This window comes from Pseudonaja textilis, chromosome Z (genome assembly GCF_049901715.1).
Source record: "Pseudonaja textilis isolate UNSWEBS1 chromosome Z, rPseTex1.2, whole genome shotgun sequence".
Lineage (NCBI taxonomy): Eukaryota > Metazoa > Chordata > Lepidosauria > Squamata > Elapidae > Pseudonaja > Pseudonaja textilis.
Genome location: NC_142008.1, coordinates 133,794,453 through 133,818,062, shown reverse-complemented (window position 1 = coordinate 133,818,062; position 23,610 = coordinate 133,794,453). Strand labels below are relative to the sequence as shown.

At 38.5% G+C, this 23,610-nt stretch overlaps 1 protein-coding gene across 3 annotated transcripts in view; it reads right to left on the bottom strand.

Annotated features, from left to right (window-relative positions):
* Positions 1-21,801, bottom strand: part of TULP2 (TUB like protein 2) — a 32,519-nt gene extending 10,718 nt beyond the window's left edge. The window contains exons 1-11 of one of the 3 annotated variants that reach the window (XM_026711991.2): positions 21,341-21,801; positions 20,932-20,978; positions 15,211-15,246; positions 10,898-10,943; positions 9,234-9,390; positions 6,185-6,310; positions 4,018-4,125; positions 2,653-2,847; positions 1,532-1,714; positions 559-701; positions 6-188 (exon numbers count right to left, since the gene is read on the bottom strand). In XM_026711991.2, the coding sequence (XP_026567776.1) occupies positions 6-188; positions 559-701; positions 1,532-1,714; positions 2,653-2,847; positions 4,018-4,125; positions 6,185-6,310; positions 9,234-9,390; positions 10,898-10,943; positions 15,211-15,242 (1,173 nt within the window). In that variant the 5' untranslated portion in view covers positions 15,243-15,246; positions 20,932-20,978; positions 21,341-21,801. The remainder of the gene's footprint in view (positions 1-5; positions 189-558; positions 702-1,531; positions 1,715-2,652; positions 2,848-4,017; positions 4,126-6,184; positions 6,311-9,233; positions 9,391-10,897; positions 10,944-15,210; positions 15,247-20,931; positions 20,979-21,340) is intronic. The other 2 variants (XM_087917859.1, XM_087917858.1) reach the window with 2 other exon arrangements.
* Positions 21,802-23,610: the final 1,809 nt, after the last annotated feature.

The window sequence follows — 23,610 nt, the reverse complement described above, 5'->3', positions numbered from 1 at the left end:
GATACCTTCTTCCCATTTTCCATCTCAAGGTGCAAGTAGTAGAAGGGAAAGATGCCCTTGTCCATCCCTTTCCGGTCTCGTGTGATGCGACACTGGATTGTGTGGCCCTGAGGGGCAGGTTGCAGAACAAATGCTTCAATGTCATCCACTTTGAGAGACAAGGGAGTGCTTGGTTCCTCGTTTGGAGACTGCCAGGGAGAAGAAGAGGTAAGCTGTAATAAAATCTGACAACAGTTTTACACTGCAACCCATTTGCTTTTCCACCCACAAAATACCGGGTATTGCCAATTTATGGGAACGCTCCCTGCTGTCTAAGGATTATATGTTGGTAAAAGGCACTCTCATTTTCTGCTTTCTACTAAAAGGGTCAAAACACATGGTAAAATTACATGCAAAGGCAGAGAAACAGTAAGAGGGAGATGCATGGGGTGTTGGTAGGGAGAAGTGTCTTCAAGGAAGAACAATCAGTTAGGTGATGATAAATGTACCTTAGATGAAATGATAAAAAATTCCTAAGGGATCTTTAAAACACAACTGATTTTTACTTTAACCCCTTACCGCAGATAAGTCAATTTCTTCTTGAACGTACATGACGCTCCTAAGAATGTCTTGGTCGTCATCCTTGAAATCTTCATCATCTTCATCTTCATCATTTTCTTCCTCTTCCTCACTCTGACTCCTCCTTCCATTAGTGAGAGATCCTGGAAAAATCAACTGCAACAGTTAGATGAGGAAAGCCATCCTTTCTTTTGCCCTTTCTCATTTTTAATTCCATCCCAACAGACAATGAGGTTTAAGCCAGTAGTCCTAACTCCTGAGGTTTGCCTTCTTGTCAGAGAACATATGAATCCAGGTTCCCACATTTTGATTATTTGTTTATATTTCTTTAAATGCTTTTCATTGTCAGCACAATTTCTAAATGGTTTAAAGCCCAACAAATTGAGGTATTAAAATGAGGGCAAGAAGAATAATTGCAAAAAAATGGTACAGGGTTTATTTTCTGAAAATATGTCACAACCTGGACATAAACTGTTTCAATTTCTCCGCTCAGGATGCCACTATAGGGCACTGTATGCCAAAACAACCAGACACAAAGACTGTTTATCTCTGCTAAACACCTAATTCCCACAGTATGCCTAAAGATATTTACCAATGTAGTAGGGCTGTATTGCTATTATCATTCTCATCTTCTCATCTTTCCTACTATCTTCTCCTGATAGTATCTTATGATTTATCATTTGTTTGTATCTTATTATTTATGATTGTATCTTGTGATTTATGATCTACTGTATGACTTATCACTTTGTGGTTTATATGTACACTGAGAATTCACTGGAGGCAAATTCTTTGCATGTCCAATCCCACTTGGCCAATAAAGAATATCCCTATTCCTATCACATTTGGAAGAGCGCTAAAATTCCAAAGTCACAAGACGCAACAAACTTGCAGAGCAAAGTAGAGCCATGTTTAATCAGTGTCCAGATCACCACTTTCCAGGCTCTACTCCCACCGATGCAGAAAGACCACTAACCTCTGTGTCTCAGCATCCACTCACGGGGCTTCTTCATAGGTGAAGGGGGTACAGTCAGCTCCTGGGAGTATTCCCCCTCACTTTCAGAATTGCTTTGGAGCATATCGATATTATGCATGTCCCCAATGGCCTTTTTGGACTCTGTAGACTTTGGGACTTCTTTGGGAAGATCATTCTTCAAAACTAAATTAAATAAGATGTGAAATCTATCACTTCTCTTTCTGTCTGGATCATTTTGATACCACATTTTCATATGTTTACTACATTAAAGTCTGTTATCTTACCCCATATATGTATAAAAGAAAAAAGAAAAGAGTCCCTGAGGATTTTACTCCGTTGGTTGTTGCCGACTATACGGGGCAATGCTCATCTCCATTTCAAGGCTATTGAGCCAGCACTGTCCAAAGACATTTCTGCCATCATGTGGCAGCATGACATCATGGAGGGCTGTTATCTTCCCACCAAAGTAGTACTTTCATGCTTTCGTGAAAAGTTGGCAGGAGTTGGGGCAAGTTTACAGTTGCTCCAGCTCACCCTCATCACCTGATGCTCACTTCGTCACGTGCTCAGATCTCAAACCTGGGCTGCTGGATTTCCTGCCAGAGAGCCCAGAATCTTAACTGTTGAGCCACTGTGCCATCTCCTATACATACTCACATATGTATAGTTTTAAATAAATATCTTCTTTCACCACTACAATTAGAGAATCCATGAAAGGTATACATTGTTGCATTTCCACTCTCAGGAATCAATAGTTTCCAATAGTGTACAAGATACTGTAAAATCTTAGCATTGGGAGATATTATTCAACTGCCTACTTAGTGGAGGCCACAAATTGCAGTATCTCCAAGACTTTGCATTGATGGCATGAACAAAGAGAATACTGCCATGAATCTCAGTAACTGGCTCCATTGTTTAATTATTCTTCCTAGTATTTCATCTCAATTTGCCTTGCTACATTTAAGACAATTCTTTTCAAAAACACAAGTTTTCTGCACCTAGTTAATTGCAATAGGAAGCATAGACTACCAACGCTCTTTCTCATTTCATTTCATACCTGTATAGTTTCTTTTCCCCAATCCCCCTGGATTCTTACTTATCTCATATCTCAGAAGTCTCACCTTCCATATCCATGTCGACTGATGGAACCTTCTGTACTGGGGTTAACCTTTCCTTTTTTGATTTGGTTCCCAGGGATACACGCTCAGGAACCTTATCTTCCATTCCCACCATGGGAGATGGACTGTCATGTCTCGGGGATAAACTTTCTCTCTTTGATCTGGCAGTCTGGCCATATCGTTTAGTACTTGGTCGTCCTGCAGATGATCAAAGATGACATCATATCCAAGGGAGAAATTATTAAGTCTCAGGATCAGAAACAAGACTGAAGGGAGGAAACCTTTTTGGTGGTCAGAAGGCACACATACTTTGCACTGATGTAGGTGTAAACTGGAAATTAAATAAGTCACTAACATGGCAATGTCTGGAAAGAGTTCCATCCATAATTTTATTATATATCCCCCACAAACACAGTTCTGCTATTGAATAAATAGATATTAAACAAATTTAAAAAGTTGTAATATTTAAACACTGATATTAAGAGAATTTCAGAGAGGGGATTCAGATATCATTGTCTTCCTTTTGTAATACAACCTTCTCCTCCCTGCCATTTCTTCTATCTGTTTTCATGTAACAGAATCAAATTTTGGGGGAGAAAAACCTGTAGCAATGTTTCTCAACTTCAATCATTTTAATACGCGTGGACTTCAACTCCCAGAATTCTCCAGATAGCATGGCATGAATGGCTGGAGAATTATGAGAATTGAAGTTCACACATATTAAAATGGACAAGGCTGAGAAATGCTGACCTGTACTACTTCTTCTGATGACTAGTATGAAGAGCTGTTCAGAGGGACCATCCTTATTATAGCTATGGATAGTCTATCTGAAATAAAACTTAATCATTAATAATTTAACTCCCAGTAATTATGAGCTGGTTCTACATTAAATCTGGAGCAAGCTTAAAAGCAGAATTTAACAATTAACTTAATAATTAACAATTGCATCCTAGAGCTGAGATCTTTGAAGTTGGCTCATCCAGGGAGAATTCATTACTAGCCTTCTTTCCCAATTCCTGCTAAAATGAAGAACTAAAATAGGCAGAAAGAAGAAGCTTTTAACAAAAGGCACAGTGGCTCTGGAAAACCTCTATGGTGCCTAGAAAAACTTGGAAATCTAGGTGAGAAACATTGAGATAGAAGTCCTTTGATACCATCATCCTTAGCATCATATCTGTGAGATTGCTTCCACTTTTGGTCACACCAATTCATGAAGGAAGAATTCATTCCTTCTCAGATGCATACAAGCTTGGCTTGTTGACCAAACTGTGTTGCCTGGCAACCATGTGCTTCACTCCAAAGGCAGTAACTTAGCAACAGAGAATGCCATGTAGCAATCTCATCAATTTCTCCCTTTTCTGGCCTCACCTTCTCTTTTTTTGACCTGCCAGCCATTCTTGGGAATGGATTCATTCTTGTTGATAGGCTGGGTTTCTTCCAAAATGGCCACCTCCAGCTCTGCCTCATCAAAAAAATCTGCTCAGAGAGGTGAAAAGAAAGACAGGTACCAAGAAGCACACAAATAAATGGTATGAAGATCCATGGTCATTTTTGAAAAAGCACAGTGCAGACTTCACTTGATAACCCTCTTCAACATAACATCCTTCAAATGGTCTGGATTATAATCAAATACATTTTGAAAATGTACTATTTTTCACTGGTAGGATGAGAACGAGCCTTCCCCATTATAAACACACAACCTGTGACCACATAGTGTATATATCTTTCCTCTCCAGGAAATCAGAATTGTGTCCTATGCTTTCCCAGATTCTATTGCCTATTAACAGCTCACAAACATCTGTCTCTCTCTGTCATCTCCTCTTTGAATGAGACGTGTGTGTGTGTGTGTGTGTGTGTGTGAGAGAGAGAGAGAGAGAGAGAGAGAGAAATATTGACATATATATTATGATTGGTTTCACATACGGTATCAATTTGGTACACAAACATTTTAAACCATGATTTCTTGTTATTTTGATTGATTGATTTAATGTATATGGTCTCCTAACATGTTTACCAAGGACCAAAGGTGGTAAGGCAGGAACTAACAATTCTGGGGCCGGACAGAGTCATTATGTTAATATGGAAGAGGAGTCTCCAATTCTCAAAGCTGAGAAACGAACAACTGAAAGTCAGCCCTGAAAAGAAGAATACAGAATAAAAGAGTTGGAGGTCTTCTAGTCCAAGCCTCTTATGACCAATTCTCAAACTTATGATCGTTGCAGTATCCCAACAGTCACATAATCAAACTTTGGGTGCTTGGTAACTGGCATGTTTTTACAATGGTTGCAGTATCCCCGGGATCCTGGGATGCTCATTTGCAATCTTCTTAGGGAGCTTCTGACATGTTAACTCAATGGGGAAGGCAGATTTGCTTAACAACTGCATGAATCACTTAACAGTTATAGTGATTCAGTTAACAACCATGACAAAAAGGCCGAAAAATGGGGCATGGTTCACCTAACAACTGTCTTGTTTAGCAATCTAAATTTTGGGCTCAATTGTAGTCATAATTGTTGACATGAAAGGGTGAAAAGAAAAAACCTGAGATTTAAGCTCTGGGACTGACCTTTATATAAGACTCAATTGTTATATTTTGCAATATATCTTTTTTCTTGTCTGCAACATGGCAACTAAAGTAGCCTTATCGAAGCTGTGAAACTTCTCTGTTAGCTATTTATAAAATTAGGAAGTTGGGTTACTGGAGAACTGGGATGTATTTTCATGCCTGGCATAAACTGACACTGGCCCACAAACTCCCCAGCTTAATTTTAGTTCAGTCTATCGAGTTGTATGAAGCCAGTTAAATTATATGACACACACACACACACACACACACACTCTCATACATATTTAATTTTAAACCTAGGAATCACATTTGATGTGTGGAAATGGTGTGGGGGTGTGGGTTAAAGTCTAATAATTAAAAGTAATGATATTTAAATCCAATTTTCACCCTTGATACACTTTTAGAAACTTTTTATAGGACCCCATGTCTTTGCAGAGTGAGCTTCTGCCTCCAGCAAAGTTGTGTACATTTGAAGTGTCTAGGAAGCTCCTGCTCTATTTTAGAAGTTGGTTATTAACCAGCCACTCATTGAATTTGCTGAAGTTTCCTACAAGGCGCATATTCCATGCCCAAATTAAAAACTACAGGATGGAGCTTATCTCAAAAGAACATATTGATATGTGCTGGTGCCTTATTTCCAAGCAAGGAAATATTTCAGGGATGACAGCAATAGTGACAATTCATTTTCTTTAAAGGGAAATCACAGAAGACTCGTGGGCTTTCTGTGATATCAAGTTTATTTACACATATATACAAGCTGATCTCCCTATAATTTTTTGGTCTCAACTGCCTTGAGAAATTTTAATTTTTTGAATGAAGGATAGCACAGAGAACAAGTGGAAAGGAGAAATAAAATGAATGATGTAAGATTGTTTTGACTTGCTGGAAACTTTGGCAGCTGCATTTGCAGGATCTCAAGGATGAACCATGTAGAACATCTGGAGTTGGTGGCTCAAAATTTTGGGTTACCTGGCCCAATTGCTTGGCTTTCCCCTTGGCCACTGTGCGATCGACTCATCTGGATAGAGCTACCCCACATATGGACACCTAGGTGAGCCTCTGGAACGGATTCCACAAGAAAAGGGTTGTTTGTACCTTTGAAGAGACAAACAATTAGTACATTAGAATGAGTAATTCATACCCATTAAAAATTCCAACCTGATTCCTAGTCTCATTTGTCCACCCCCTCTTCTCCTTACTTGAGAAAAATTGCTCCAATACCAAGAGGCTTTGGATACAATTCTGAGAGAGACCAATAGACTACTCCTATATCAGTGATGGCAAATCTTTTGGGTTTATTGTGTCAACAATTTTGGAATGCCTAACCTGACCCTGCTGGCATGTCACTGCCCCCCTCCCACCTGGGAAACAAAAGAGAAACAATTCTTTACATATTCATTAATTTAAAAACATACAGGCCAATCATGCAGTGCTATGTATTATGTAAAGTAATGTCAAATAATTACAAAAACAAAGTATGAGTAAAACAAACTCATTTTCAGAGGGTTCAGAGGCTACAAGAGAACACACCCTGTTTTTGCATGGTTTCCGCAGCTTCCAAAAATTATGCAGGAACAGAGCATGTTTTCAAGAACAGTTGTTGTCAGGTGTAGAATGAGAGTGTGTTACCCAAAATGTTGTGGCGTGTCACCTTTGACATAGGTTTGCTATCACTGGACTACATCATCCTAATAATATTGCTAATTGACCCAAATAGAGCTGCTGAAATAATACTTGGCTCCAGAGCAGCAGCCTATCCCTTTACAGCAGGAGTGTCCATCTTGGCAACTTTATGCTGTCTGGGGAATTCTGGGAGTTGAAGTCCAAGCCTTAAAATTAGACACCCTTGTTTTATAGTTTTCCATTCTTTAAGGAAATAGTGGAATCTGGAAGAAGGGCAGGGCTACTCTCTGGGCTGCAAATTCTAGATGACCATGGCATAGCAGAAAAGAATTAGCATTTGTATCTCTTAGCTGTTATCTAGAGGTCATCCAGATTTTTGCCGGGAAGACATGGTAACTGTAATAAAAACTTTCAGTTACCATTCAGTTTGTGGGAGCAAACTCCACAAACTCTACTACATTTTTTGCCATTTAGGTATAACTTATAATTGTTCATTATACTTCCCCTTCCAAATTCAGTCTTTTTAGAGTATTTTCAGAGCCATACTCCTCAATGCATCAGACAATCTAACTTTCACTGCAGACCATTTGGGTTTTTAGCTAACTACACACATCTGTGCTTGCATACAAACATACATGCAATTGCAATATTGACCTCCCCACCAACAGACTTCTAACATTTCCATAAACAACGAGAAATTGCACATCTTTGTCTTCTGTTCAGCAATGAACCATTTGCAAGCATTTGATTTATTTTCTCATAAGCACTCCTTCCATTCATATTCAGCATTGCATTCAGCAACCAACCTTCAACTCAATATTTGTGTAAAGTATCTAATACATTGTAGCATCTTAATTTTGTCACATACTTTCTTTAAATCAATATAATCATCACTTTTTCACATTTAATCATATTTTTCGTTTCTCAATGATCCACTGTGAAGCAAAAATCTGGTTTGCATAGCCTTTGCCAGGGGAAAAAAATTGCACTACACTTTCCAGTTTTACACACAGTAACTTTTTGTACCCTTTTAATCAGGTCTCGGCTGTACCACATCCAAAGCACATTTACAAACTTGTCTCTGTAGTTTTAGCATTCACTTTTCCCTTTAAAAACCAATGGGAGTTTGCTAGCACTTTTTCTGACTAACACGTTTTATTAAAAGGCACAAGCTTTCTGCTGTTCACATCATCTGATGCATTGAATGATTTCACTAATTTAGGATTTAATTGGAATGAGGGGATAGGGGGAAATCCCAATTTTAGTCCTACATGGGAAGTACACTGATGTACTGGGAAGATCTGATGAAGTGAACTACAGCTAACAATCTGCAGCTTTTAATAAAACGTGATTGTCAGAAAGCATGCTACCAGATTCCTCTTGATTTTTGACTACAATAGACCAACATTTCTCAACTTTGGCAACATTAAAAAGCACAGACCAACTTCCAGAAGTAACAAATTATCAAAAATTCTTAATTAAAAGAAAATAAAAACTCTAGTTCTGAAAATAATCCCTATTTCATAACATGCATTTTCCTGAATAATTGCTGTTGTTCCTTCTTCACTTTTTAAAAAATTCTGTTTATCCTTGAAATGCATCCACCGTTTGGCTCTTTATCAAAACAAACACCTTCAGTGGCAAAAGAGGAAAGCTATGGCTAATTTGTGATACACGTTACATGTTACACATATGCCAATTTGGAAGTTGTTGAGGTAATTCCCCGTTAGGAGAATGAGCGCATACAGGGAGACGTATTTGAGAGAAGTGTTTGAATAATACATTCATAGTGCACAGATACACTGTACAGTAAAGGTAGGTTTTTACTTCCAGAAAGGTTTAAGCAAAGTCCAAAATAAGCAATCCAAAGTCATTCACAGGTAAATCAGTCAGTTTTTCAATCCAGGGATAATCAAAATATCAAATTCCAGTGTCAAAAACAGTTCAGTATCAGATTTACATCAAATCCAGTAATATCAGTCAATTAGGAAAAATGGAGGAAGGCAATATTTTCCAACAGAAGGAAACAGAGATATTCACTCAGACACACTCTCTTCTGAGACTAAGAGTAAACAAACCAGGTTTCTGGTTCCATCTTATGGCCGTTTGAGAAACCACACCCAATTGCATGCTCTTGCATTTTCTTAAAGTTACAGTTTTAAAATATTTATCCTGGTTTATATATTTCTAACCCAAATACCTGTTAGGTGACTTATATTCCTAAAAGAAGTAACAAATGAGTAACGGTGATCTTATTATTCAGAAAGCATAAATGACCTACCTGCAAATCTGCAGATATGAATAAATCAGTGTTGACCAAGCTCTGCCCCCTGAAAGAGAAGTTTGCAGTTCTGTAAGAGGAGAACATAAGACTGGAAAGAACAAGGATACTCACTATTCCCCAGGCTGTGTTCACTGCAAGACTCCATGAGTGGGATGCGTTCCTCGGCTTTCTGCCTCCCCCGGCACCCCTTCACTTTGGTATCTGTATTGGCCTGAACCATAAGTGGCTCCTGGCGCTTTCGGCGTTGCTTTTTTTCAATGATACGGCGCTGAAAAAGAGTTCAGAGAGACTGTAAGTAAGAAAAAGTTACCATCTGCTTACCTACAAAGATGCACACATAATTCATTTTCAAATATCTATTTTGGCATTTTGTGACAGATTAGCATTCCATTTATTTTTATTTCACTAGTGTTATTCTGGAAGTGCAGAGTCTGATTTTTTGAATCAAGTGAGTGTTGGTCCATTGGCTGTGACTGACCCACTTGTTGCCCAAGCCAGACATCATGGGTTGAGAAAGAATGATATCAGTCCTTTCATGCCAGAGGCAGAATTAGAACTCACAGACCCGGTTTCTAGCCTGGTACCTTAACCACTAGACCAAAATGGCTCCCTTACTAAGCAGCCTATCTATCCCATAGGAAATTGCCATTTTGTCAACAAAAACAAATTTTACTGAAAAGAGGAAAACAATGTCATGCAAAATTATAAAATACAGGTATCCCAAGATATTTAAAATGTATTAATCGAATTATATCTTAGTTGCAGAGCTCTACTGCACACCCATACTTAGCTGTCCACAGTTGTTCTGGATAGTGAGGCAGCATATAAATTAAATAAATAAATGCAACCTATTTTCAACTTTGTAGGATTGATTTCAACTATTTTTAGAAGTGTTTTAGCCAGGGAGTAAAAGTACTATAGCTTGCATACTCCCCCCCTCTTTCTTCTTCCTCCTCCTCCTCCTGCTACTATTACTACTAGTTGTAATACTATTATATATTTTATTCATTAAACATGAAACTTAGTCAACTGAACATTCAAAAATATATCACAAATATCATTGAATGGCACTGATTATTGATGTGGGTTGCTGCCAGCATCCTAGGTATCAACCAAGTTGTTGTCATTGTTATTATTATATTATTTTATTTATTAATTTTTATTATTATTACTATTATTATTACTATGTTATTATGGTATTGCTACAAATAAGTAAGTTGTAGATTTAATTTTAAAATAAAAAAGCTGAACATTCATAAAGGGCTCAGCTATATTTTGCAGGCATGTATCTCAGTCCACCTGGTTCAAAAGATGCCCACTTACTCCCTAGCTCTGAACTAATATTCCTTACTGATGTGGTAAGGTTTTTATTTTTATTATGGTGTTGTTGTTCATATTATGTTATTTATATATCACTTTTCCTCTCAAAAGAACCCAGAATCTTTGAGTAGGAGTACTTACAAGGTGGGAGCCCAAGCATCAGGCAACAAACTTCTTCATACAAAGAGAAGAGCTGGCTTGTATTTTTTAAACACCACTCCAAGCAACACGATGGAAGGACAAACAGATTTTAAAGTTAAGAGTTTTGTATCTTACCAGCAGATTTTTCTTTGGATAACATAACGTCCCTTATACGACCATGGTTCCACACTGCTTTTAGCCAGTCTCCCTAATCTCTCATTATATCAGATGTTTCTCCATACTAAGAACCATTTCCTCTCAGCCCAATACCACCACAGAATACGTCTCAGAAAAGTCTCTTCCTACCAAAATACCTGGAATTCCAGTTTTTGCTTCCGGATCAATGCTGCCTCACCATTGCTAGAAGGAAAAGAGGTGTTAAAAGGTGAACTGGGGAAAACACGGAGGCGGCGATACAGATTATGGTACATTTTGAGATGTGGCATCACTCTGCCAGCTCCAGGGCAGCCCCATCCGCTGACAGGTGGACCCCCAGAATTACCTGCTTCCCAAAGATTCTGAATGCCATGGCATTGTAGGGACTTTGTGACCTCACAAAAGCTTCAAAGGCCATCCAGATCTAGGTTGGGAAAATAGTTTTTGTACCCAGACATTCCCTCCCCTCCCCAGTGTTCACCCCACCCAAAACTCATTAGTTAAGCACTATTCTTCATTCTGTTCTCCAATATTGTCTTAAAAGACAGGCAACCTTTTCTATACAGTATTGCATATTTAAACTGACATTCTTTCTTCCCAGGGTCATCTCAGAACCCACACAAGGTTCAGGCTTCAAAGTCATTTTGACAGTCAAACTAGTATAAAATCAAAATACATACAAAGTACTGAAGGCAACTACTCTAGAAAGAACAAAAATAATGAGATGTCCCATCCTAAAGCTTCACTGAACTAGAAGGCTAGACCAGGCTGTGATATTATGTTTAGATTAAAAGTACAATAAGTTCATGTGACAATATTAACTAAAGTAGGAGTCAAAGTACAATTATGTGGAGACTGTTCATTTATTCAGTCTATATAGGCTTCCTGAGCCCCCAAAACTCTGGATAGCTTATAATTAAAAAGTAAAAAAAGATAAATGTACAAGTATACATTTAAAAAAAATCTAAATTAATAGATACTCAACCATTTCCTTGTCCCAAAGTCTGGGAGAATAAACAGATTTACTTCTCAACTGTCATCAGTCATCTTGATTTCTCAGAGGAAATCATTCTATAGGCAGGCACCATGACAGAGAAGATATCAGAACAAACTGTCTAATCAAGGAGATCTGGAGTGGATCCACTCTGCTTGATCTCGACAGAAGGGCAGAAACAACTAAAGAAGGCAGTTCCTCAGATAAAAAGGTTCTATGCCATGAAGCACCTAAATGCAGAAATATCCTATCAAAACAGTGGCATATAAGTTTAATATTCATATAAATGATGGAAATTCCCACCAAAGCAAAAATAGTTGGCATTCTGTTATCTTTTCCCGCATGAACTTCCCTTCCATTTTCCAAATAAGTTTCCACCAAGAGCAGAAACTTTTTAATTGTGGCCCTGAGATAGTAAAAGAGGCCTATTGGCCCTGAGGTGGTGAATCCAAATTCTATTTCTCGGTCTCTGGGAAAAAAACTGTCCAGCCATGATGCTCACTAGATGATGTGAGGCCAAGCTTTCCTCACAAAGTTGTTTTGAGGATGAAATCCAGGAAGGTGGAATCACTCGGTCTCCTTAGAGCGGTATTTCTCAACCTTGGCATTTCAAGATATGAGGATTTCAACTCCCAGAATTCCCCCAACCAGGTTGCCAGATGGGGAATTCTGGGAGTTGAAGTCCACATGTCTTAAATTTGCCAAGATTGAGAAACATTGCTTAGAGAGGAGAGATAGAAATATAATATACACTGCTCAAAAAAATAAAGGGAACACTTAAACAACACAATGTAACTCCAAGTCAATCACACTTCTGTGAAATCGAACTGTCCATTTAGGTAGCAACACTGATTGACAATCAATTTCACATGCTATTGTGCAAATGGAATAGACAACAGGTGGAAAGCAGAGGCAGTTAGCAAGACATCCCCAATAAAGGAGTGGTTCTGCAGGTGGTGACTACAGACCACTTCTAAGTTCCTATGCTTTCTGACTGATGGTTTGGTCACTTTTGAATGCTGGCGGTGCTGTCACTCTAGTGGTAGCATGAGAGTGAGTCTACAACCCACAGAAGTGGCTCAGATAGTGCAACTCATCCAGGATGGCACATCAATGTGAGCTGTGGCAAGAAGGCTTGCTGTGTCTGTCAGCATAGTGTCCAGAGCATGGAGGCACTACCAGGAGACAGGCCAATACATCAGGAGACGTGGAGGAGGCCGTAGGAGGGCAACAACCCAGCATCAGGACTGATCCCTCCACCTTTGTGCAAGGAGGGACAGGAGGAGCACTGCCAGAGCCCTGCAAAATGACCTCCAGCGGGCCACAAATGTGCATGTGGCTGCTCAAACAGTCAGAAACAGACTCCATGAAGGTAGTATGAGGACCCGATATCCACAGGTGTGGGTTGTGCTTACAGTCCAACACCGTGCAGGATGTTTGGCATTTGCCAGAGAATACCAAGATTGGCAAATTCGCCACTGGTGCCCTGTGCTCTTCACAGATGACAGCAGGTTCACACTGAGCACATTTGGCAGATGTGACAGGGTCTGGAGATGCCGTGGAGAACGTTCTGCTGCCTGCAACATCCTCCAGCATGACCGGTTTGGCAGTGGGTCAGTAATGGTGTGGGGTGGCATTTATTTAGGGGGCCGCACAGTCCTCCACGTGCTCGCCAGAGGTATCCTGACTGCCATTAGGTACCGAGATGAGATCCTCAGACCCCTTGTGAGACCATATGCTGGTGCGGTCGGTCCTGGGTTCCTCCTAATGCAAGACAATGCTAGACCTCATGTGGCTGGAGTGTGTCAGCAGTTCCTGCAAGACAAAGGCATTGATGCTATGGACTGGCCGGCCCGTTCCCCAGACCTGAATCCAATTGAGCACATCTGGGACATCATGTCTTGCTCCATCCACCAATGCCATGTTGCGCCACAGACTGTCCAGGAGTTGGGGGATGCTTTAGTCCAGGTGTGGGAGGAGATCCCTCAGGAGACCATCCGCCACCTCATCAGAAGCATGCCCAGGCATTCTGGGAGGTCATACAGGCACGTGGAGGCCACATACACTACTGAGCCTCATTTTGACTTGTTTTAAGGACATTACATCAAAGTTGGATCAGCCTGTAATGTTTTTTTCCACTTTAATTTTGAGTGTAACTCCAAATCCAGATCTCCATGGGTTGCTAAATTTGATTTCCATCGATAATTTTTGTGTGATTTTGTTGTCAACACATTCAACTATGTAATGAACAACGTACTTAATAAGAATACTTCATTCATTCAGATCTAGGATGTCTTATTTTTGTGTTCCCTTTATTTTTTTGAGCAGTGTATATTGTATATGAGACCTATCTTACCTCTTGTACTGTTTACATGTATCTACCGATACATTGATATACTAAGAAAAATGTGCAGTCTTTATTTTGAGCATCCATCCATTGGCCTATCATTGTTCCCACATGGATGCAAATTCCAACCTCCAGATCAGAATGGATCTTAAATCACTTCCCATGTCAGTCACCACGTTGGCAATCCCATTAGGTTTTCACTCCAGTATTATTTCCAATTCATTTTTTTAAGTGACATGTTGTTACAATTTGAAACCTGTTCTGACTGAGTAGTAGATTCATATCTGATACAGGGGCCAGCCAATCACAGTATGGATAGCTTCTGAGAAAAAGCAAATAGGAAGTTTGTCCTTTGCATTTTGAATTGGTCACAATATGGTCAGCAAAGAAAGATAGAAAACTTATGATAAAATAGGACTATCTGTTTAAAAATGAAGACTCAATCTTTCACAAATAATTTTCCAATGCAAAATCTCAGCCTTTCTCATAGGTATGACGTGACCACCTATGCATTCCCTTCCCAAAATATTAAGTACGGATAGTCCTTGCTTAACAATGGCAATTGGGATTAGAATATCCATTACTAAATGATCAAATTGTAAAATGCAATGTCATATGAGCATGCTGCTTATCAAATGCAATTGTAGAAATTACCAGTTATCATTGTTAAGTGAATCATCATAAGTCATTAAGCAATGATCTCCCATGATGGTGACTACCAACTTCCTGCCATCTTCCCCATTGTCTTTGCTTGTGGGAAGCCAGCGGAGAATATCACAAATTGTGATCATATGACCATGGAACACTGTGACAATCAGAAATCCGGGGCAGTTCTTACCATCTGGATAGGCACATGATCCTGGGAGTGCTGGAACTTTAAGAAACGAAGGAGGTTGTACCACTTGTTCAGTGCTGTTGTAAGCCACCTTAATATAAAGGCTGAGGTAGGCCTACCAAATCTAGACTGCAAAAATCTAGGCAACCACTAAACAGCAGCAAAAGATTAGAAAAAACTCTTAATACCCTTTACTTGTCATCTGCTTTTGATTACACAGCATATGATAGGGCTAGATTCTGCTACCATGAACAGATTTAAACATCTATTCCCACCATGTTGTTTTCTTCCTTACCTTCCAGGTGAAGATGTAATTGAGGAGTCCATGATGCTGGGGGTGGAGAAAATCAGTACAGAAAAATCAAATGAATATTAAAATGAATACTTTTGAATACTTTGAGTATTTGACTATTTTTGAATACTAAATCAGCCCCAATTATACAGTGAAATAAATCATTAGATTCTTTTGTTTTTTTCACAAATATTCAGTCCTCCTTTTCAAGCAGGCCACACCTATAAAACTCCAAGCTATACTATTGTAAGCATAGGTCTACAGTATTACATTTGGGATGCAGAAATCCTACAGACCATTAGATGACAGCAATGTAATACGTAACATTATGTTCAGAGCCTGGGAGATTCATTTCATGCATGTAAAAAGAGTGAGCTTAGCTGCTAAGGTTGTGACCTTGACTTTTTTTTTCTTTTGTTTATCATTTAAAAGTACAGGTAGTCCTCGATTAACCATACATTTAATGGCCCTTCAAAATTACAACGGCACTTTTAAAAAGTGACTTATGACTTCTTTTTTTTTACATGACCATTGCAGCATCCTCAGAGTCACTTGATCAAAATTCAGATGCTTGGCAACTGGCATGTATTTATGACTGTTGCTGTGTTCTGGGGTCATGTGATCATCTTTTGCAACCTTCTGTCAATGGGAAAGCCAGATTCGCTTAATAACTGTACTACTAGCTTAACAACTGTGGTGATTCACTTAACAACTGTGGCAAGAAAGGTCATAAAATGGGCCAAAACTTTCTTGCTTAGTGATAGAAATTTTGGGCTCAGTTGTGGTTGTAAGTCAAGGACCACCTGTATAGCCTACAAAGGCCATCAGTAAAAGGTTGTGTGCCTTTCTTAATAAGTCAAGAGAGAATATGTGTTTAAGGAAAAGTTTAGCATTTTAAAAAGGGTGAAAAATAAAGAATATTTTTCCCTGTAAGATCAAAGAATTTGAAAGTATAGTGAACTTCGCTAATAAAAATGATGATAGTTCACAAAGATTATTAGGTGCAAACACAAATACTGTACATATTGTATCCATAGCAAGAAAGATAAAGCAGGAATGGTTAAATTGATCATTTTATTCAAAGAGGAGAATATATTTAAGTACTTTTTTCACTTGGATATCACCTCTGGAAATTGTGCTTGTGGTGAAAAAAAATGAAACTTTGACTTTGGTTTTGTCAATTAGATAGATTTGCCATTATAGAAATGGCTAGTTATATACTGTATTAATGTGGTAAAAGCAAAAAGCTGAGGTTGGAATGTTTTTATCTTGTACTGTGCTAAAAATTGTTGGAAGTCAACGCCTTTTTTTTCTTTTTTCCCTTGCACTTCACACTTTCTTTTCTCCTGTCTTTCTCCTTCCCCTAATTCCCTATTTTTGTTTGTATTTTATATAAGGGAGGGAGAGAAACTGTCAAAGTGAAAGTATTCCAACTGCTGAAAACTTGGTAACTTTTTATTGCATAATGTGAAAAGACACCCTGGAAGGATCTTGCTTTCTGTAAAAGTAGCTGCCAAAAGCTTGATAACTTGCGGAAAATTCCTTTAACTCTCTTTTGCCATAAAGAGGATCATCATCAGAGTATTTTGCAGTCCAGTTTACTGCAAAGAATCAGTTTTGGTGCTGTGGTTAAATGCTGGGAGACTTTGGGCCAGTCCCTCTCTCTCAACCCTAGGAAGAATGAAATAGCAACTTACTTCTGAAAATATTGCCAAGGAAACTATAGGGACTCATCCAGGCAATTGCCAGGAGTCAAGATGAACTCAAAAGCACTGGAGAAAAAGTAGTAACAGGAGTAATTATTAACACCCCAATCCAAAGACTGAACAGAGATTGAGGAATTGCTGTTCTGTTCTCATTCGTTTCACTTTGTTTCTACCATATCTCCAGATATATTTTGAATTCCCCTTATACATATATATTCATACATGTTTCTCCTTGGATCTGCCTCTTCTAGGCCACATTTAAATAATTTGTGGAGCTAAGAGAGTTAACTGAAGTTACTTAGGTGGCCCAAAAGAAAATCATCTTCAGATTAACACAAATTGATACAAGCCAATAGAAATCCGGTGAAGTGAAAAAGTCTTGAAAATTGACATATTTACTCTTTTAATTTCCATCATGCACATTCCTGGAAGTAGTGATAAACCAAATATCCCCTTTATTCAGATTTGATTTGTTGGTTGATGATGCTCAAAGCAGAAGTTCAAACATTAGTCAAGTTTTTACAGTCCATTAAAATCTATCATAGCAATTCCTAACAAAGGCAATGTAACTTATACTCAGTTTAATTTTGAAGCTAAAATGTTACCAGAACAAATGTGTATAGATTGTAGAAGGATTTCAACTGTGGGAGGATTCCAACGGATCTTTTTGTACATAACATCTTTACCTAAAGTGACTTCATAAAGTCTAGAATATATATTACTAAATGAACCAGGATCCTAACATAAGCAATACCCGAAGAATATATTTGATCCACAAAGGCTGCCCTAAGAGATTTTGAGGAGTTAGTAAAGCAGGGAGAACGAATTAAAATAATCATTTAGAAAGAGAAAAAATTCAGGGAAGAAAATTTCAGTCAAATGCTTTATCGTTCATTTAGCAGCTGGCCCAGAATGTGGCTGAGAACTACAGATGGATACTCATATTGTATAAACAACATCACTGAAGATCTCAGTTCTCATGAACCTCAGCAAATTTGGTAATTATTAAGGGATTGTGGGAGCTGGAATCCAAAACTTTTCAAGGTTGACTGTTCTTGCCTAGCGCTTACTTATTTTGGGCTATTAATTCTCTGGGCTCTTCTTTCTTTCTTCTGTTATGTTTAGAGCATGTTTGTCTAATCTTAGCAATGTTATGACTTGTGGATTTCAACTTCCAGAATTTCCCAGCCGCCCTGGCTGGGAAATTCTGGCAGTTGAAGTCCATAAATTTTAAAGTTGTCACGGTCAAGACAGCCCTTTAGAGAATTAACATAAATTGTAAAATAGGGGAAGATTTATTATAATAAACTTTATAATTTAAATTTAAAACTTTATAAGAGACTCTAACATTTCCCCGGCTCAGATTTTTTAACTGGGATGGGATTTGTAGTCTGTAAAAATGAATTTCAGTTTCCATTTCTCCTCCACATTTGTTATTATAAATTATAAGGGAAAAGTTCTCCAAAATAGTCTAAATCCTTTATTTTTATTATAATTCAATACAAAAAGTTTGCAGGAACTTTTAAATACTGGTTCTCAGAGATAGCAATAATTATAATTTGTATTGTATCATTAATTATTATTACTATTTCTTCTAACTAGCAAACATCAATTAAATAGGTTTGAAATACATAGCAAAAATCCATAAAGAAGAAAAATAAACCCAACTGCAAATTCTAAAATCATTAATCAGCCCCATCTCTCATATGGGTTGGCTTGGAAGAATGTACTTCAAGCACCAAATTTGGAGAGACAATGGGATTGCCAATAAGGTAGTCATCATTTTCTTTAAAAAACAAACAACTAGGGAACTCAACTGACCCTTTTTAAAAAAGAAAAGAATTTTAGTGGTTTAAGGTTTCAAGCTATTTCTACCCAATTCAGGATCAACAATTGCAGGAAGCTGGAAGCTAAGGCTGTTGCTGAAAGAGACCTTCTCATGATGAATAAAGAACTCAGGATGGATAAAAGCACAAAATTGTGACTTTTTTTCTTGTGGATAAATAGTGTCTTGGTGTGGGAAGTTTAGGAAGAGGCAATTATTTTCTGCTCCACTGCTTTTCCTAATTTAGCCAGTTAAGCCCAAAGACCTAGTTTTTATCCTCAGCAATCACAGTAGGTCTCAGGCTATAGATGTTAGAAAGATTGACAAAGCTGCCTTATGCTATGTCAGGCTTGGTTTAGCAAGCTTAGTATCGATAATACTGCATATGGGTTTTTCCCCACAGGCATCCAGCAGCTGCACAGACATGTTCTGGCAACACTTTGCTGTTGTGATCCTTGACATTTTCTTCCTCTTCTCTCCACCAGTGCCTTAACTTTTTCTCGATTATACAGCATTAGATTTTTCCTGTTATACTGGCACCAACCAAGGGCATCCTTCTAACCTTTGCCATTTTAAGATGTGTGAATTGCAACTCCCAGAATTCCCCAGCCAGCCATGTTTGAGAAGTCCACACATCTTAAAGTTGTCCAAGTTAAGAAACACTGTGTTATAGGACTAAATAAATCTGTTAACTTTGTCACCCATTACATCGAAGGATGTCAGGTGACTGGAGCACAGGCAATAGAGAAATAAGGATTCAGCACAAGGACACCAGATTACATGGCGATACATTTTTCATCAGATCAAGAATTGAGAGGAATATTTTGCCTCACAGGAGAGAAAATCATATCAAGAGCTCAACAAAATCAATGTTCAAAAACAAAAACAAATGGTCCTATCTAGACTTACTTGGAGAAACCTAAGATTGTATTTGTTGATAATATTCAATAAATTATCTCCAGTCTTGGAGAATCATTACAAAGGCAGTATAGTTCATATTGCAGCTTGAAAAATCAGCAGCCTAGTTCATTAATATATATTTAAAAACCTCCCTTTTTATGACCCTGTAATCCCTTAATTTGGACAGATGGGTGGAAATATATATTTAGTCATTGGGATTAAAAACTTTTGTAATCTTCTGGAAATTGTATGTAAACACACACACACACACACACACACATATATATATTTAACTTAAGAAAACACACACACACATATATGTGTGTGTGTGTTTTCATATATATATATATATATATATATATATTCTTAAGTTTTCATGTGGTACTTACATGTATGGCATTCAGCTTTGTTCGGGTATTTTCCCACGTCATTGTAGTTGTGCTTTTAAAGTTGTAGCAACGTTTCGGCAGAATCTCATCTGCCATCATCAGGCTTCTGACTGTGTCCATCTGTGAGATATATATATATATATATATATATACACACACATACATACATACATACATACATACATGCATACATACATGCATACTTACATACATACATATATATATATTCCAGAATATTACAAGTTTTTAGTCCCCTGTGTGTAGGTGTGGGTGTGTGCCTACCTACCTGCCTGCCTGCCTGCCTGCCTGCCTGCCTATCTATCTATCTATCTATCTATCTATCTATCTATCTATTGACGTACATATGGTAATTTCCAGAAGTTTACAGAAGTTTTTAATCCCCAATGTCTAAAAATAATAATAATAAAGGTTTCCTTCCTCCTAAATGAGATTGTGGATTAAAAAAATACTCGTAATAACTATAAAGATTGGATTGATAAAAGCTAGACTGGAATTCTGCTGTGCTCCAAATACCCTATTCTTTCTATGCTGTGAGTCCCGTTGCCCGAATCATAGGTTTCATTTCTGATTCCACTTACAGATATCAGGATTTGAGTAAAAAGCTCAGCAGTTTCTACATGCCTGAAATCTGCCTATTTCTGTCTTAGATGGCAGACTTCTCAACAGGGCAATCCGTTTTGTCTTTAGAAGTCTTTAAAAAAACATGACCTCAGGAGACTAAGAATGTGGATTAAAAGCATAAAGGTTTGGTAATAGCAGGGCTGTCCATTTCAGGCATCTGTGGTTATCCCAAGATGGACAGGGCATTAGAGATTAACACAAATAAAACCTCAGAGGAACACACTCACACACATATAGAGAGAGAATGCTTTCAGTAACTTACATATTGTGTCTTGGAGATGACTCCACTAAGATAGGCTCCACCTGCAACTGGAAGTATGGAAAAATAAACAGATATTTAAAAATATCTTGCAAAATAGTTTTCTTGCACCTTTAAGTATGGCCCAGCAACGTGAACTCTGACTCCGAAAGTGCCTCTGTTCTAAATCACAGAACCCCACTCCTCTTTGAAGCAAAAAGTCCTTGCTTTCCCCTGTTTGTTTTTGTGCCTGCGTTACAAAACTCCAGAATCCATTATTGCTATTTGTGATCGGCCACTTTTAACACACTCTAAAAACATTTTTCAAATATTTGTACCCCACAGTTTGCTATGGAATGCAAACAAAACTAACTGATTGACACAACAGAATGATATTCAATCCCCAAAGAAGACAGGTTCTCTTTTTACTTACCCTCTATCTATGATATCCAGTAATCCCAGTCCTCAAATCTCAAATATCCAAGTCAGATCCTGCCCTCCCTCCCATTTTTTCTCTCTTTCTCTCCCTTCTTTCTCTCCCAGTTCTGACGCTGCCTTCAAATTGAGCTGGCTCAATGGGAGGGCAGTGGATGGTCCCTCCTCCTCCTCTCTCACTTAAACCGACATCGCATTCTCTCTTGCTTAATCAGCTTTGTCTGTCTTAAGTCTGCAAGACTTCTGGCTAGCATAGAGTCTTCTTTATGGAGACTTTGTAGTTTGTATATATAAAGGCTTACTATAGGCTCTGCCTTGCACCTTGTTTGTATATACTTAAAAGTAAGAGAGAAAGTAGGTATGTAATTAGCTTCAGAAATCCACATGGGTACTTTGTATTTAGATAATTAGGTCCCCCAATGTCCCTGGTGTGCATAAGATCTTAGTTATGCAAGCACTGAGGAAAAACAATTGCAGGCATATGTTCAGTCAACCACGTGTGAACCTATTAATTGCCTTTCTCTATGAAGGTGCATAAGAGTATTGAGGTCCAAAAAAGGGAGAGGTATTTAATTTGCCCGCTCAACAGATGCAGAAATTGTGCAAATGAGCATGTGTGAACTCAAAGCATCATACAGTTGTTAAGCATCATGATGTTCATATAAGCAGATTTGCATAATAAGTCAGTGGCTTGGATTCAGATTGAATTTTTATGCAGCCAGGCTGGTACATCTCAATAGCTCATTTTATTTTTCCTATAGAAGTTTCTGCAGATTTGGGAAAATTCTGCAGATTTGGGAAAATACCGCAAGGGATCAAGGGATCCCACAGGCTGCAATGGAAGGGAGGAATTCCTGAAAAAACAGGCATCTTCTGTGACATGAATTCTGCTCCTACAAAGAACTTCCATTCAGTTTTCAGATATTCCTTTCCAGCTCTGTAGCTGATCTAATTCAGGACTCTATTGATGTTCTACATATGACTATCATGGCAAGTAACAGAATAATAGAGTTGGGAGGAACTTTGAAGAGCTTCTAGTTCCCTGCTCAAGCAGTAAACCCTAAACCATTTCAGACAAATTGTTGTCCAATCTATTCTTAAAAACCTCCAGTGTTGCAGCATTTACAACTTCTGGAGGCAAATTGTTCCGCTGATGGTTTTAACTGTCAGAAAATTTCTTCTTAGTTCTAAGTTGAATCTCTCCTTGATTAGTTTCCATCTGTTGCTTCTCATCCTGCCTTCAGGTGCTCTGGAGAATAGCTTGACTCCCTCTTCTTTGTGGTAACCCATGAGATATTAGAACACTGCCATCATGTCACTCCTAGTCCTTCTTCTCATTGAAATAGACATACCCAATTCCAACCACCGTTCTTTATATGTTTTGGCCTCCAGTCCCCTAATCATCTTTGTTGCTCTTTTCTGCACACTTTCTAGAATCTCGACATCTTTTTTTATAGTGTGGTTCTTACCAGGGCCTTATAAAGTAGTATTAACATTTCACATGATCTTGACTATATCCCTCTATTGGCTTTTTTGGCAGCTGCAGCACACTGTTGGCTCATATTTAAGTGATTGTCCACTAGGACTCCAAGATCCTTCTTTCACAGTTCAGGCACGTATTACCTATTCTGTACCTATGCATTTAGTTTTTCTTGCCTAAATGTAAAACCTTATTTTTCTGTACATTGAATTTTATTTTATTAAATAGGGCCCAGTGTTCAAGTCTGTCAAGATCCTTTTGTATTTTGAGCCTATCTTCTAGAGTCGTGATGGCAAACCCATGGCACGCGTGCTGGAAGTGGCACACAGAGCCATCTCTGCGGGCAGGCAAGCCATCATCCTAGCTCAGTTCCACTGCTCATGCGCATGCACCGCCAGCCAGCTGATTTTCAGGTATCTGCCGCGCATTTGTGTGGGGCAAGGTGCATACAGGAGATGCATGAGCATGCGTAGGGGGTGGGGGGAGCACGGGGGGTCACCTATGCATTGCATTATGGTTTCGGGCATGCATGTGCATGTATGCACGTGCACATATGCACTGTTGACACGTGACAACAAAAAGGTCAGCCACTACTATTCTAGAGTATTGGTTATTCCTGCCAGCTTGGTGGCAAATTTGATGAGTAGATGGCAAAATGAATAATTCTATACCAACTGTACAAAAGAGATGGTTTGGATCCATCAAAGAAAGGGACTGAGTTACTTGGCATTAAATTCACAGATTTCCTGGATAAACATTGAAACTGAACAGCGGGGACAGAGAATTAA